Source organism: Pangasianodon hypophthalmus, chromosome 1 (assembly GCF_027358585.1).
Source record: "Pangasianodon hypophthalmus isolate fPanHyp1 chromosome 1, fPanHyp1.pri, whole genome shotgun sequence".
Taxonomy (NCBI): Eukaryota; Metazoa; Chordata; class Actinopteri; order Siluriformes; family Pangasiidae; genus Pangasianodon; species Pangasianodon hypophthalmus.
The window spans coordinates 6,056,699-6,070,912 of record NC_069710.1 but is presented as its reverse complement, the minus strand read 5'-3'; the positions used below and the strand labels follow the sequence as shown (position 1 = coordinate 6,070,912).

General features: G+C 38.7%; 1 protein-coding gene across 1 annotated transcript; it reads right to left on the bottom strand.

Annotated features, from left to right (window-relative positions):
- Positions 1-2,495: 2,495 nt before the first annotated feature.
- LOC117597793 (myosin-7) lies at positions 2,496-12,988 on the bottom strand. The gene is made up of 37 exons (XM_053230942.1): positions 12,693-12,988; positions 12,463-12,606; positions 12,226-12,382; positions 12,104-12,131; positions 11,890-11,995; positions 11,713-11,805; positions 11,565-11,628; positions 11,378-11,476; positions 11,015-11,118; positions 10,756-10,894; positions 10,520-10,638; positions 10,280-10,429; positions 10,002-10,172; positions 9,598-9,907; positions 8,984-9,063; positions 8,616-8,821; positions 8,406-8,529; positions 8,163-8,299; positions 7,796-8,051; positions 7,406-7,648; positions 7,145-7,321; positions 6,904-7,049; positions 6,734-6,824; positions 6,263-6,652; positions 6,049-6,175; positions 5,854-5,972; positions 5,572-5,768; positions 5,200-5,383; positions 4,743-4,908; positions 4,538-4,662; positions 4,037-4,345; positions 3,727-3,930; positions 3,333-3,629; positions 3,134-3,238; positions 2,938-3,033; positions 2,714-2,852; positions 2,496-2,598 (listed from the first exon to the last, which is right to left on the bottom strand). Exons 1-37 carry the CDS (start codon positions 12,891-12,893, stop codon positions 2,582-2,584), a joined length of 5,820 nt encoding a protein of 1,939 aa, XP_053086917.1. The 5' UTR covers positions 12,894-12,988; the 3' UTR covers positions 2,496-2,581.
- Positions 12,989-14,214: the final 1,226 nt, after the last annotated feature.

Here is a 14,214-nt window from a genome sequence, read left to right as displayed (position 1 = left end):
TTTGAAGCCTGTCCTGACCCCATGTCCTTCAGTTAACACGCTCCCTCTCATCAAGCACCTTACTTAGTCTTAACGCTTGGACAATCTATTCTAGGCTCTTGACATTCTTTCTGGTGTCCCATTCTCAGCTGTCTGATTGACCTGGATTATCATCACACAAGAGCAGGGACTGAAGAAAAAGTGGTACTCCTCCTGTGTTGAAAGCTGTAACCTGAACCTCCTTTTGTCGAACACTGCACTATAATTAGGAGGTTCTTGCATCTGTTCTGAACAAAAGGTGAGAGAACCCCCTGTCAGTTTTTCACACAGCCATGCAAACAGACATATAGGAAGCATAAATAATGTTTTAAGAACTTGGTTTACAGCAGTTTCAGCAGTACTTCAGTAAAATATTTTATGCTATAATATTTTGATTTTTACTGATTATTACTCCTGATAAAGCCAGTTGTGATTTTTTTTCAGTCTTTCTAGTTGGCTCTTCTTAATAGTCTATAGAAAATCTGGTAAAATGTTATGGTAGAAACAATTAGGGATTCAGTTGTGGCATAACAAAATACACAACATTCACACACTGTCTAAGATAATAGAGAGTCACCTCCAGAACTATTGGAACTTTTTGCGAAAGTAAACAAAAAGTAATTTATAAAATGAGTAACAAAAATCTTAAGTAGTGTCTTTTTTTCTCTCAGCATAACACCGGGTTCAAAGTTATTGGCTTACATTAAATATTTGCTGAAGCCTGATCTGAAGCAAATGACAGCCCTAAGCTTCTTCCTGTAATGTTTAATAAGTTTGAAGTACACTTATTAAGGGATCTTGGACCCCCGCCATGCATATCTTAGCCTATGGCAGCATACATTTTTGTACAAAATATTCCAATCCAGTATATAATCCTATGTTTATGAATTTAAAGTTAGTGCAGCATAAATAAGGAGTAGCTGAAACCACAAGCCATATGTTGAATCTCAAATGGCTTATTATTGGGCATAAAAGCTTATATCCTATTGCATACCCTATTTTGTGCTCTTAGGGAGTTGAAAGCCATTTGTGATTACACCATACACACATATATAGTTAAAATAACACACAATCCTTAAGTAATATTAGACTATAACTGTTTGGCAGTATCAATACAAATTTATCAAATTCAAACACAATATCAAATTGAAATTTATGGAATTAAATGAGCTAAAGAGATTTGCAGAACATTATTACAAGTGCACATTTAGAGATCTCATTCATACTGTAATATTGTGAAAGACTGTTGATCAGTCCTCACATTTATTACAATGAATAAGCACATTAAACTAATGGCCGACAACAGATAGCGAATGTTAGTAGGTTCATCTACAGATAGTGGCTAGGAGCTAGATAACATTGTCCATAAGCAATCAGACAGAACCAGATACAGTAGCTAGCAACTCTTCATACATGCCTTTTTCATGTATGCTCCTGTAATTTTTAGTTAGATATCAGTGAATAGAACTAATAAATATCAGCAAATAAGACAAATAAATAAGGTTTACCTGTCGAGAGAATTGCAGCTCAGAAACACTGGGTCTGTTTATTCAATGCAGATGGAGCCAAGCCTAGGGATTTTGTCTTTTACCAGGCCTGGTGACACATATCTTGGACGTATAACTTGGTCAGCCTTATTTGGAAATGGAGATGTGAGGCCGTCTTGCGAGATCATGCCCAGGCTCAAGTATGTCGATGTTTTAGATTAATTAGAATAAACTTCTCTACTTGGGAGTGGTCTATCTCCTACTTATAGGTGATATGCCCCAGGTGATAGTGAGGATCCTAATTTTGTGATATCTTGAGATCATATGTGTTCGACACTTGGGTTAAGCCAGTTGCAAAGCTGTCTAGTGATCACTTCGTGGTGAGTTTGATTCACCACACAGGTTAGCAGCCAGATGGACCTGGTTAACCCAGGAGAGCTTTCGTTGGAGCATCGAACAGAGGCTTTAGTGAAAGAGGAATTTAACTTCCACATTCAAAAGGACCCTTATCTTGAATAGAGTGAAGGCAAAGAAATCTGAATGGACTATGTTTAATGCAGCTGCAAAAAGCTGTAGCCAGAAGACTTAAAATCTAATGACAGAGGAGACACAAAATATATTTGTATGTCAAAAAGGTCACTATGCTGCATAGAGATATTCCAGCAGCACACATAACCAAACCTTTTATTAATGTATTCATTCAAACTCAACCCTTTTCTACAAATACACCACTCTCATGTGCGCCAGTAGATAAGAGGATGCTAAAATGCAGCAAACTATTATATAGACAACTATTATAGCAACTATTATGTATAATAAGATGGCCCTATTTTTTTGCCTCATTTATTAGATTTACATAGATGTACTTAGGGTCTGGATACTTTTTCAAATCCCTGCCCACTGCATACATTTTAGCTGGCATAATGGCTATTATTTTAACTTATGTAATATAGCTGTAGTGAGTTAGAATAATGAACGCTGTCAAAGATGTTTAGAATTTAAAATACTTATTTATTCTACACCAGAGAGTTCATGAAAACATGATCAACAGCTCTGCAAATATTTCTGTAGAAGGGTCACTCTTCATCATGTCCTTTCTGTAACAAATAGAGAAGAGAATTTTCCTTACTTAATTTTATGGCCTATATTGTTCAGGTCAATGTGTTCATGTGTGAACGCTATTGGTAAAAACTTAAAAACTCGATTACTTGCCTTGGAACCAGTGTCACGGCTCTTAGCTCTCAACTTGTTAACTTGGGATTCTGCAATATCAGCTCTTTCCTCAGCCTCATCCAGCTCATGTTGCAGTTTGCGGAACTTTCCAAGATTGGCATTAGCTTGCTCCTCCTTAAAAATAAAATCACAGTGAATGGCAAATACTAAACATGGTAAACAGCAAGAATATTTTGGCGTAGTTCAGCAATTAACTTACAGCCTCCTCAGCAGCCCTCTTGTAGGACTTGACCTTCAGCTGGAGTTTGTCTACTAGGTCCTGCAGACGGGCCAGATTCTTACGATCCTCCTCAGTCTACAAAATAAAAAACAGAAAGATATGCTGAAATTTGGCGTTCTTGTTTCTTAATGTTATTAGACAATGCAAATTGATCTTTGATAATAAGGCAAATAACCTGGTAGGTCAGCTCCTTAATACGGCGCTCATATTTACGAACGCCCTTAACTGATTCACTGGCTTTCCTCTGTTCCATCTCCACTTCACCTTCCAGCTCTCTGACCTAAATATTTTTAATAGAAAAATGGATTTAGTGTAAGAAATGGATTTTGTATAGTGCTGGTGTCAATCAGATGGAGATAAATGAATAAATTTACCCTGGCTTCCAGTTTCTGGACCTGCTTCTTGCCACCTTTCATGGCAATTTGCTCAGCTTCATCCAGACGGTGCTGGAGGTCTTTAATGGTTTGTTCCATGTTCTTCTTCATGCGCTCCAGGTGAGCACTGGTGTCCTGCTCCTTCTTCAGCTCTTCTGCCATCATGGCAGCATCAGTGATGGCTTTTTTGGCTTTTTCCTCAGCATTCCTGCACTCTTGGACAGCCTCCTCTACCTCAGTCTGCAGCTGAGCAGTGTCTGCCTCTAGTTTCTTCTTCTGGTTCAGCAAGCTAGTGTTCTACAGTTATATAGTTATATAGTTATAGTTAAAATATTCTATAGTTTATATTCCAGCATATCTACCATGTAATCGAAAATAGGAATCAATATACTACCTGAGAGTGCAGTAGCTGAACCCTCTCACTGACATCCAGCAATTCTTGCTCAGCCAGTTTGCGGCCTCTCTCGGTCTGCTCTACCAGGGATCTCAGTTCATCCAGTTCAGCCTGCAGCAAATTGTTGCGTCTGTCCACAATAGCAATGTTCTCTTTGAGATCATCGTTAGCACGGAGAGCATCATCCAGCTGCAGTTGAGAATCCTGTAAAGTGCAGAATAAATCATTTAATTTAAGGAAATCATTGTATACTGTGTTGCTGAAAAACTGTCATTAATCCCAATTTACGGCACCCATTAATTTGGCATACCTTCATATGTCCATGGAGATTCTTCAGCTGTTTCTGGGCCTCTGCAGCCTGCCTGTTAGCCTGGCTGAGCTGGATCTCCATCTCGTTTAAGTCTCCCTCCATCTTCTTCTTCACTCTGAGAGCTTCATTTCTGCTGCGAGTCTCAGACTCTAGAGAGCTTTGCAGGGTGTCCACCACTCTTTGTTGGTTCCTCTTGGCCTGCTCCATCTCTTCATCCTTTTCAGCCAGTTTACGTTCAATGTCAGCCTTCACCTGGTTGAACTCCAGCTGCGCTCTAAGGATTTTGCCCTCTTCATGCTCAAGAGATCCCTGTTAGTAACAAATAACAAGAAGTAATGTTTTTAAGAACATTTATTCAAAATGTATTTAAATTCTGACCAAATCCTTCTGCACTGATCTATTTGATTCAACCGTAGATTCATTATGTTTTGTTATAAAAGGATAATATAATAAATACGATAATATAATATAATGGAATGTGACCATTTTTAAAAAATTCACCTCAGCTTCCTCAAGAGCGGACTGAATCTCGGCCTTCTCCTGCTCCAACTGTTTCCTTGCTTTTTCCAGCTCATGAATACTCTTTCCACTTTCACCAAGTTGTTCAGTGAGATCAGAAATTTCCTCTGTTTAATAGAAAACAAGTGATTAACACACCATCTGAAAATCAAACATTTATTTTGAACAATGTACCAATAATGTTAACCTTGCAGGTTCTTGTTCTCCCTCTTCATGGTCTCCAAATGGTCCAAAGACTCCTCATAGGAATTCTTCAGTTTGAAGAGCTCAGTACTTAGAGATCTAGCCTCTTTCTGAGAGCTTTCCAACTCGGACTGGGATTCCTCATACTTTTGCTTCCACTCAGCCAGGACCTGTGAAAATTGAGCATGGATATACTTCCTGCACCCCAGCAAGATTTCATGCACAGCTAAAGTAGACAGTAAGAATATGTTCTCTTATCTACAGGTTAGAGTTAACTAAATTAACAGGTTTGGTCACTTGTGCAGATAACAGCATGTTAGTTGAATGTATGCATATACATACGTAGTACTTAAAGAAAGAATGCAATATTTGGGTTTGTCAATGGACATGTCTTTAATACCAAGTTTTGAAGGAATCATCATCAGAATATCAAACTAATATCAGTGTGTTTATTGTCATACCTTGTCAAAGTTTCTTTGCTTCTTGTCCAAAGCAGCAGCAGCAGCATTGGACCTTTCCACATCAACCATGAGATCTTCAATCTCATTCTGCAGTCTGTGTTTGGTCTTCTCCAGAGAGGAACATTTGGCATTTACAGCTTCCACAGCTTCCTCTGCTTCTTGCAGACGCTGAGCAAGTTTTTTCCTGGTTTAAGTAAACATGTTAAATAAGTATATATAGCTTGTTCACACTGATTTTGTTAGATTTATCTTTTAGGTTGATAAAATGGAACAATCTAAACAAACCATTATTTCTAAGATATCAAATTAAATTGAGTAAATTGTGATTATATAATTATATAAACAGTAAGTTATTATGTACAAGGTACATACTTTGCATCCTCCAGCTCTTCTGTTCTCTGGATGGCATCAGTTTCATACTTGGTCCTCCACTGAGCTACCTCAGAGTTTGCTTTGGAGAGACTGCGCTGTAGCTCAGCCTTAGCCTCCTGCTCCTCCTCAAACTGCTCTCTGAGCAGGTCAGAATCATGACGAGCTGACTGCACTGCATGAGCCAGGGCATTCTTGGCCTGAAAATCAGTTGGCACCATGGTTACCAATTTTTTTTTTCATCTGGTGGTTTTAAGTGTTGATTGTTGGGCATTAAAAAAATACCTTGACTTCCTCCTCCAGCTGTCTCTTGAGATCCTCAATCTGCTGGGTGTAAGACTGTTTCCCCCTTGTCAGCTGAGAGACCAGTGAATCCTTTTCCTCCAGTTGTCTGGAAAGCTCACCTGAAATGATGAGACAAGTCTAAGATCAATTGCACTATATGAATATGGTTTAATTTTTGGTTGTTTATGAGCTTACCATTTTCAGTCTGAAGCTTTGCCTTCTGCATTGAAAAATCATTGATTGTGCGCTGGCCTTCCTCAGCTTTGGTTCGGAATTCACTCATTTGGTCCTCCAGGGTTCTACACATTTTCTCCAGGTTAGCCTGAAAAATTTGGTACATTTTGATGTGCTCCTCTTAAAGATAAAATATACACGTCTGTATACACAGTGCATAATTATTCATTGTTACCTTGGATTTAACAATCTGTTCCATGTTGGAGACCACATCATCCAGCTCCAGTCTCAGTTCACTCTTCTCCTTCTCAAGCTTCTGCTTCACTCTCTGAAGGTTGTCAATCTGCTCTCCCAGGTCTGCCACACTGTCCGCATGTTTCTTTCGTAAAGTTGCAGCAGTGGCCTCATGTTGCAGGGTGGCCTCTTCAAGGTCTCTGCGCAGTTTCTGGAACTCAGCCTCTCTCTTTTTGTTCATTTCAATCTGGGCAGCAGTGGCACCACCAGCCTCCTCCAGCCTCTCACTGATCTCCTCCAGTTCTCTTGCCAAATCTGCCCTTTGTTTCTCAATCTTGGCACGGGCAGCTCTCTCAGCCTCCAGCTCTTCTTCAAGTTCTTCAATACGAGCCTATTTCCAAAACATTGGCATTTTGTAATTTCTAATTTTAACAGTTCAAACATATACTTTCATTTAGTTTCCTTCCATTACCTGCAACTCCTTCAGTTTCTTTTGAAGTTGGGCTCCCAATGCTTGTTCATCCTCAATCTTACTGTTAAGCTGGCTGATCTCAAAGTCTTTTCTACAAAAGCAAATGGATATTTCAGTTTCTTTGCCATTATAAATGTTCTGAATTTCACAAAATATATTTGAATTCTTACTTCTTAAGCCTCTCCTCCATTTGCTGCTTGTCATTTTCCAGATCCATGACATTCTCTTGAGTCAACTTCAAGTCACCCTCAAGTTTTCTCTTGGCTCTCTCAAGATCCATTCGAATTTTCTTTTCTTGCTCGAGGGAACCCTCAAGCTAGACAATGTCAGAAGCAAAGGAAAATTCAGAAAATTTTGTATCCTGTTTAATCATCTGTGAAATTAAGTTTTTATGACATCTAAGCTACTCACATCATCAACTTGCTGCTCCAATTTAGCTTTGGCTTTGGTCAGAGTGTTGACTTTGTCCTCCTCACTCTGCAGATCATCCAGTGTTTGCTGATGAGCTTCCTGGAGAGCTTTTTTCTCCTTGGTCAGCTTGGCAATGATTTCATCCAGAGCCGCCATTTCCTCAGTTAGGTTTTTAACCTAAAATTTATAGCAATGCTTCAGTATCTTGAAATAATACATGCTTCTACCATGGACAAGCTGAATTTAACTATAGTAAATTACCTTGTTCTCAGTGGCATGCTTTTCTTTCTCCACTTTGGCCAGGGTAAGCTCCAGATCATCAATGTCTTTCTTCAACTCAGAGCATTCATCCTCAAGCTTTCTCTTCTTTGCAACCAACTCAGAATTCATTTCCTCTTCATCTTCCAGTCTCTCAGTCAACTCCTTGCATTTAGCTTCAAGTTGGATCTTGTTCTTAATTAGGCCTTCACATCTCTCCTCAGCATCAGCAAGGTTATCTTGTTCCTACAAGTATAAGTCAAGTTTTAATAGTTTGGAAGAAAAGGAATTATTGTGCCAGTCAAATAAATAATGTCATGAAAAACTACCTAGAAATAGCAAAAACAGCTATAATGCTAATAGTTGCATTATATATATATTTTTTAAACTTACAGATTGGACTTGGAGCTGTAGGTCATTCTTCTCTTGGAGAAGACTGACCATCTTCTCTTCCAATTCTTTCCTGCGGGCTTCAGATTTAGCATAGGCCTCCTTCAACTTTGTGAATTCTTCTTTCATGTTGGCCATTTCTTTCTCAGCCTCAGCTGACTTCAGCAGAGGTTTGATCTTGAAGTACAGCTTCATCCAGGGCCAATTCTTCACACCCATGAAAGCACGGACATTCCACTGGATTACCAATAAGGCATCCCTGCAGAAATTAAATTCGAATAGATGTATTATTTAATTTATTAGACTAGAAGAATTAGCAGAATAAAATTAGAAGAATAAAAACAACATTTGACAGCAGGTAATAACCTACCTCCTCTCAACAATCTTCTGAAATTCAATCCTTGAAAGTATACCACGAGCCCTGGCCTGAATACCAGTAAGGATGAGTGCAAGGCGGTCATCTCGCATCTCCTCAAGTTGACCCAGAAGACCAGCCTTGAAGAACACCTAGATGAGTAGGTGAGTACACAGAGATGAGTACATGAGAGATTATGTGTCAGAGAAGAAGAGGGGAAGTTGCTTATTTGAAATTTAATTTGTTGAAGCCTTATACCTTTGTATGTCCCAGTTTATACTGGCTATGGTCAATGTCCAGAGAGCCAAGCAGTTTCTCTGCACCTTTCTTGTTGTCAATAAACTGCCCCTCAGGAATAGCAGCAGGATTCAGGATACGGTAACTGAATAGGAATTAGGAAAGATCTTAAATACATGCAGGATTTTTCCGTTCAGATAAAAAGTAATGAGTTTTAATAACAAAACTCACCGTTGTCTAAAGTCACCATACAGGATCCTGTTGGGGAATCCCTTTCTGCAGATTCTGATGCCTTCCAGTACACCGTTACAGCGTAGCTGGTGCATCACAAGAGGATTCTCCATGGCCCCAGGAGTCTTAGTCTCATTCGGGATGAGACAGCGGACAAAATGTGGGTGTGTGGACTTCAAATTTGTCATCAACTTGTTCAGGTTCTCCTGTAGATGGCATCACAGCAAGTTTATGTTGGATTACTACATATATTTTATTATGCTTGGGTGTGATCGTAAGGTGTCCGCAAACTTTTGGCCATATAGTGCATGTTGAATTACTACATATATATTCCTGCACTGTGGTTTCAGAATTGGTTAACAACTCACGCGATGGAGAGCAGACACAGTCTGGAATGAAGAACCCTTCTTTTTTCCACCTTTGCCACCCTTTCCACCAGACTCCGTAGCTGTTTGAAACAAAGCAATTGTAGTGTCATCAGCAATTTCAATTTCAATAGCTTTCCTCTTTTCCTTTTGTCTTGCAGCCAAACATAATCTCTGATAAGAATAAACATCTGGAGAAACTTGTAATCGAGTGTGGTTAGGGTGATCACAAACAACCCTACACTCACACGCTTTCCTTCTGTAGCCTGCCCAAACATCTGTGCACTTTTTCATGGAGTATGACATAGACATGTTAACTCCTCATAATGGATGTTTAACTGAACCTTGAAGAATATATTGTTAGGTTGAACTGCATGTAACCTTTTCTTTGCTTTTGTGGCACAGCTACATGCTTAAATGGTGTTTTATTTTTTATGCTCCACCTTCACAAGTCTTAGTAAAACTGAGCTTGTTCCCTAGTATGTTTCCACCCACCTTTGAGCCAGGCACCTCCAGATATTTATTCTCCTTAGAGATCACATCTGGCCCCATGCCAGTAACTTTCCATTAATCCACAGTTTTGAGCTATTAGTCTTCAATTCTGTAAATACCCTTACCTGAGTCAGCTCCAGCATAACCAGCAAACAGATTGCCTAACAGCTTCAGAGTAGACTTTTGGAAAAGTCCTACTACCGTTTCATTGAGTGGATCCTTGTTCTTCACCAGCCAGTTGTTAATGTTGTAGTCAACAGTGCCTGCATAATGAACCAGGGCAAAGTGAGCCTCTGGTTTGCCCTTCACAATCCTGGGCTTCTGGAAATTATTAGATTTTCCCAAGTGATTGTCATAAAGCTTAGCTTTAAATGTGGCATCACTGGCTTTGGGGAACATGCACTCCTCTTCAAGGATGGACATGATACCCATGGGCTGAAATTCAAAGAACAAGTGGTCAGTGATTTTTTTTTTTTTGAGAAAATAAAGTGATTTTCTTTTTCAATTTACACTTAGTTTTGTGTGTTACCTTTTCAATAAGCTCAATGCAAGCCTGCAAGTCCATGCCGAAGTCAATAAACTCCCACTCAATACCCTCTTTCTTGTATTCTTCTTGCTCCAGCACAAACATGTGGTGGTTGAAAAACTGCTGCAACTTCTCATTAGTGAAGTTGATGCACAGCTGCTCAAAGGTGTTGAACTGCAATAGAAATAAAGCATCATTAACATGGATGAAGCCCAAAAAAATACCACAAAAATACCGGCAATATGAATGAAAATCTAAAAGCAGTACTGATTAACACATACATCAAAGATTTCAAAGCCAGCGATATCCAGCACACCAATGAAGTACTGGCGAGGCTGCTTGGTGTCCAGAGATTGGTTAATTCTCACAACCATCCAAAGGAACATCTTCTCATAAACTGATTTTGAAAGAGCACCAATTGCATAGTACACCTAAAAAAATAATACAAGTATTAAAAATAATCAAAGACTACATCTTTAGAAGAGGTAAATTATATGAAATAAAAAACTCCATGTTATTACCTGTTGGACATTCTGTCCCTTGGTGACCCACTCATTTCCGACTTTGACTCTTGGGTGGCACAAACCCTTAAGCAGATCGGCGGAGTTCAGGCCCATCAGATATGCGACTTTGTCAGCATCTGTTTAGATAATGAAGATATTGTGAACTGATGTATTGCAAATTATTTAATATGTAGTGCTACCCCCACCCCCCACCCCAGTAAAAGTGTCTAAAGGATAAGGCAATTAACACTGACCCTCAGTGCCATCAGCCTCAGCCTGCTCCTCTCTCTGCTTTTGCTTGAACTTCATGTTACCAAAGTGCATGATGGCACCAGTCAGCTTGTAGATACCGTTCTTCTCATCTTGGGTAAAGCCCAGCACATCAAAGGCTTCCTGTTTACCAAATACATTGTATTATACACTGTATCATGGATAGAAAAATATTATTATAGTTTTTATATTACCAAAGTTTTAGCATTAAAGTTATTACAGTTATTAAAGTTTTGTACATACATCAGTAGCTATAAGCTCATCAGCATCATTAATAGAGGCCACTTGTGTCTCTCCTTGGGAGATGTAGGCATAGTCGTATGGGTTGTTGGTGATGAGCAACATTTCTGTAAGATAAACAAAATATACATTCACATATTCATCTACATGTATGTATATGTCAGCAAGTCATTAAGTCCCACTGCTGTACACCTTCTTGCTTACTCTATGTCCTTTAACTCATTTAATTCATTTAATTACTAACATTTTTTACTGACAGAAATTTTTACTGGTAGAACTATTTTCTGAACCAGCAACAACAAAAATTATATGTTATAAATATATCAAAAATAACACTCTGTAGTGTAGGCAGAACCCTGCACCCACCCAGCAATTCTGGTTTCCTTTGAGACAGGATCTGGTAGAAGATGTGGTAGTCTCTCTCAGCCTTGAGCTGATAGGTCACACGAGACTTTTCCAGAAGATCTGTATAGAAATGTATACATTAAAATGTGTACCGTATAAACATTTTTTGGACTTTTTTAAGATTTATATGAATTAGATTTGTACTTACAAGTCTCAATGTCAGCAGAGGCCAATTTTCCACTGACACCAAAGTGGATACGAATGAATTTACCCTGTGTGTAAATAAGACCATGTGAGTTTTACACATTTCCTATATTCTTACAAGATAAATATAAACATATATGAAGCAAACTTACAAAACGAGACGAGTTGTCATTTCTGATGGTCTTGGCATTACCAAAGGCCTCCAGGGCAGGGTTACACTGGATGATTTGATCCTCCAGGGTACCCTAAAAATTAATCACATGCATTAAATGGCTTATATTTAGGACAATTGTAGGTAAATCATCTTCTTTATAGAATAACTTAATAACCTTTTTCTCCAAAGATGAATCTTTCTTTCCTGATGTTGCTGCAATGCTAGCAAAGTACTGGATGACTCTCTTGGTGTTGACAGTCTTTCCTGCACCAGATTCTCCGCTAGTGATGAGAATTAAGTCACATGTTCAACAAAAAAAAACATATATATATATATATATATATGGTATTGTATGTCTTTTTGAAATTTGGGGTAAGTTTTCTACTTACGTGATAAGAATTGACTGGTTCTCTCTGTCTGCAAGTTAAAAATATAATTAAAAAATAGATGTTAGACATGTTAACAGACACATACCTGTAATCTGAAGGGCATTACAATACATTGTGTTTACCTGCCAGCATGTACTGGTAGGCGTTATCAGAAATGGAGAAGATGTGAGGAGGAGCTTCACTCCTCTTCTTGCCTCTGTAGGCAACAACAACTTCCTGGTTGTACACTGGCAGCCACTTGTAGGGGTTGACAGTTACACAGAAAAGTCCTGAGTAGGTCTAAAAGAGAAGTGTAAGGTTAGAAATGTGACATCTTTGTTATTATTGTGTAGTACAGGTGTCATATCCTTTTCACTCACGTAGATCATCCAGGCTGCATAACGCTCTTTGAGGTTAAACAGCACAGCAGGTTCATGCAGGAAGGTGAACATCGCCATGTCCTCAATTTTATCGAACTTTGGCGGGTTCTGAGGGTGAACATCACACTCCTTCACAGTGACAGTCTGTGAAATAGAGAAACAATAGCTTAGACCATTGAACAACTGCCAAAATGATTGTTCATTAGTTTCAGTTGGACCAAGAACTCTACCTTTCCAAACTCAGTCTCTACAGTTGCTTTGTCTCCATCTCTGCTGGTGACGGTGGCCTTGACATACTCAACTTCAGGATCCGGCACAAAGCATTCCCGTTTCATGTCAAAAGGACGAGTCTGGGCCTCCAGTCGCTCCTTCTCTGACTTGCGCAGAAAAGGTGCTGCGGGACCAAACTCCTCCATTATTGCGTCGCTCATCCTGAAATCTAGAGACTGTCCTACCTGCCTTCAAGTTCCCTCTTTGTTCAGCCAAGTTGATGTTATGCTAACAATGAAAGGAAGAATTTATCAGCTTTGATTAGTTTCTTACTTCTTTCTCACACTACTAAAATGATTATGATTAAATTACGATAACACCACATTCCAGGCCCACAATATACGAGATCATAATAAATCTGTTATAGCCCAATGTTCTTTACATAAAATAAATAGAAGCCTTTAGGTATTTTAATGCTCCACAAGAAGCTTACTCCTCCTGCTAGGATCTTGTCTTCTCCACTTACCTTCAGGGAGTGGAGTGGTGTGTCCCTGTACAACTCCATGCCCCCTTTTTAAAGGGAATCAGTCATCCTAAAAAGGTCATAGATGGATGACCAACAATGGTCACGCTAATTTGAAAATAAAACCCCCCTTCTCCCCCCAACTGATTGGAGGAGGTTTCCAAGGGATTGACATATATGGTATTTGTTAGCAACAGGTTTCAAGGAGGAAATAACTCAGATTTCTATAGAAACATCATTACCACCATCCTTACTAGGAGCTCCTTTTACGATGTTATGACAGGTTAACAAGAACAACACTGAAAGGATGAGGTCCATTTTGACAGTCTTCTCAGTGTAGGTTAATTTTCTCAATTCCAGTTATTTCAAATGTTTACTATTTTATTTTTTCTATACATATTTGCCTGATTATTGTTGTGTCTGATCATTTGATTAGTAGTATTTTTAGCATCACAAGGTGCTTGGTTTTTGTCCTCAGTACTTTGTTTCTTTGTAAGTTTTCTCAGGAGAGAACTGTAGTATAACTTTCGAATTTTCAAATGCTTATTTTGCTCTGTAATTAATTATTCGATGATTTTAAAACTTAGTGTATATCCATAATGTGTATATGCACAAAGTTATGTTAGTATTCTATTTTATATCAATTTCATCTTATGCATTAAAATGACAGTGGACATCATGGTATAAATGCTAACTGTAGAAGACAGCAACCTGTGTGATCTTAGGCTTGTGTGACCTTGTTACCAAGTACACTTTGCACTTCTAATCAACATGATAACTTATAACTGTTATCAATAACTTTGTAATATTGTTTTATAGGACTGTCCATGTGGAGCGAATCATTACTATAATAAGTTATTGTTCAGTATGTTTCTGCATAGAAGTGATAATTATGCTGCAGGCATTTGGTTTAGGCATGAAATAAGCCGTATATGGGTACTTACAGTATCGTACCTGTATCAAACCTATAATGTATTCATTGTGAATTGTTATTCTTGGAGCACAGAGTGCAGTTGAGT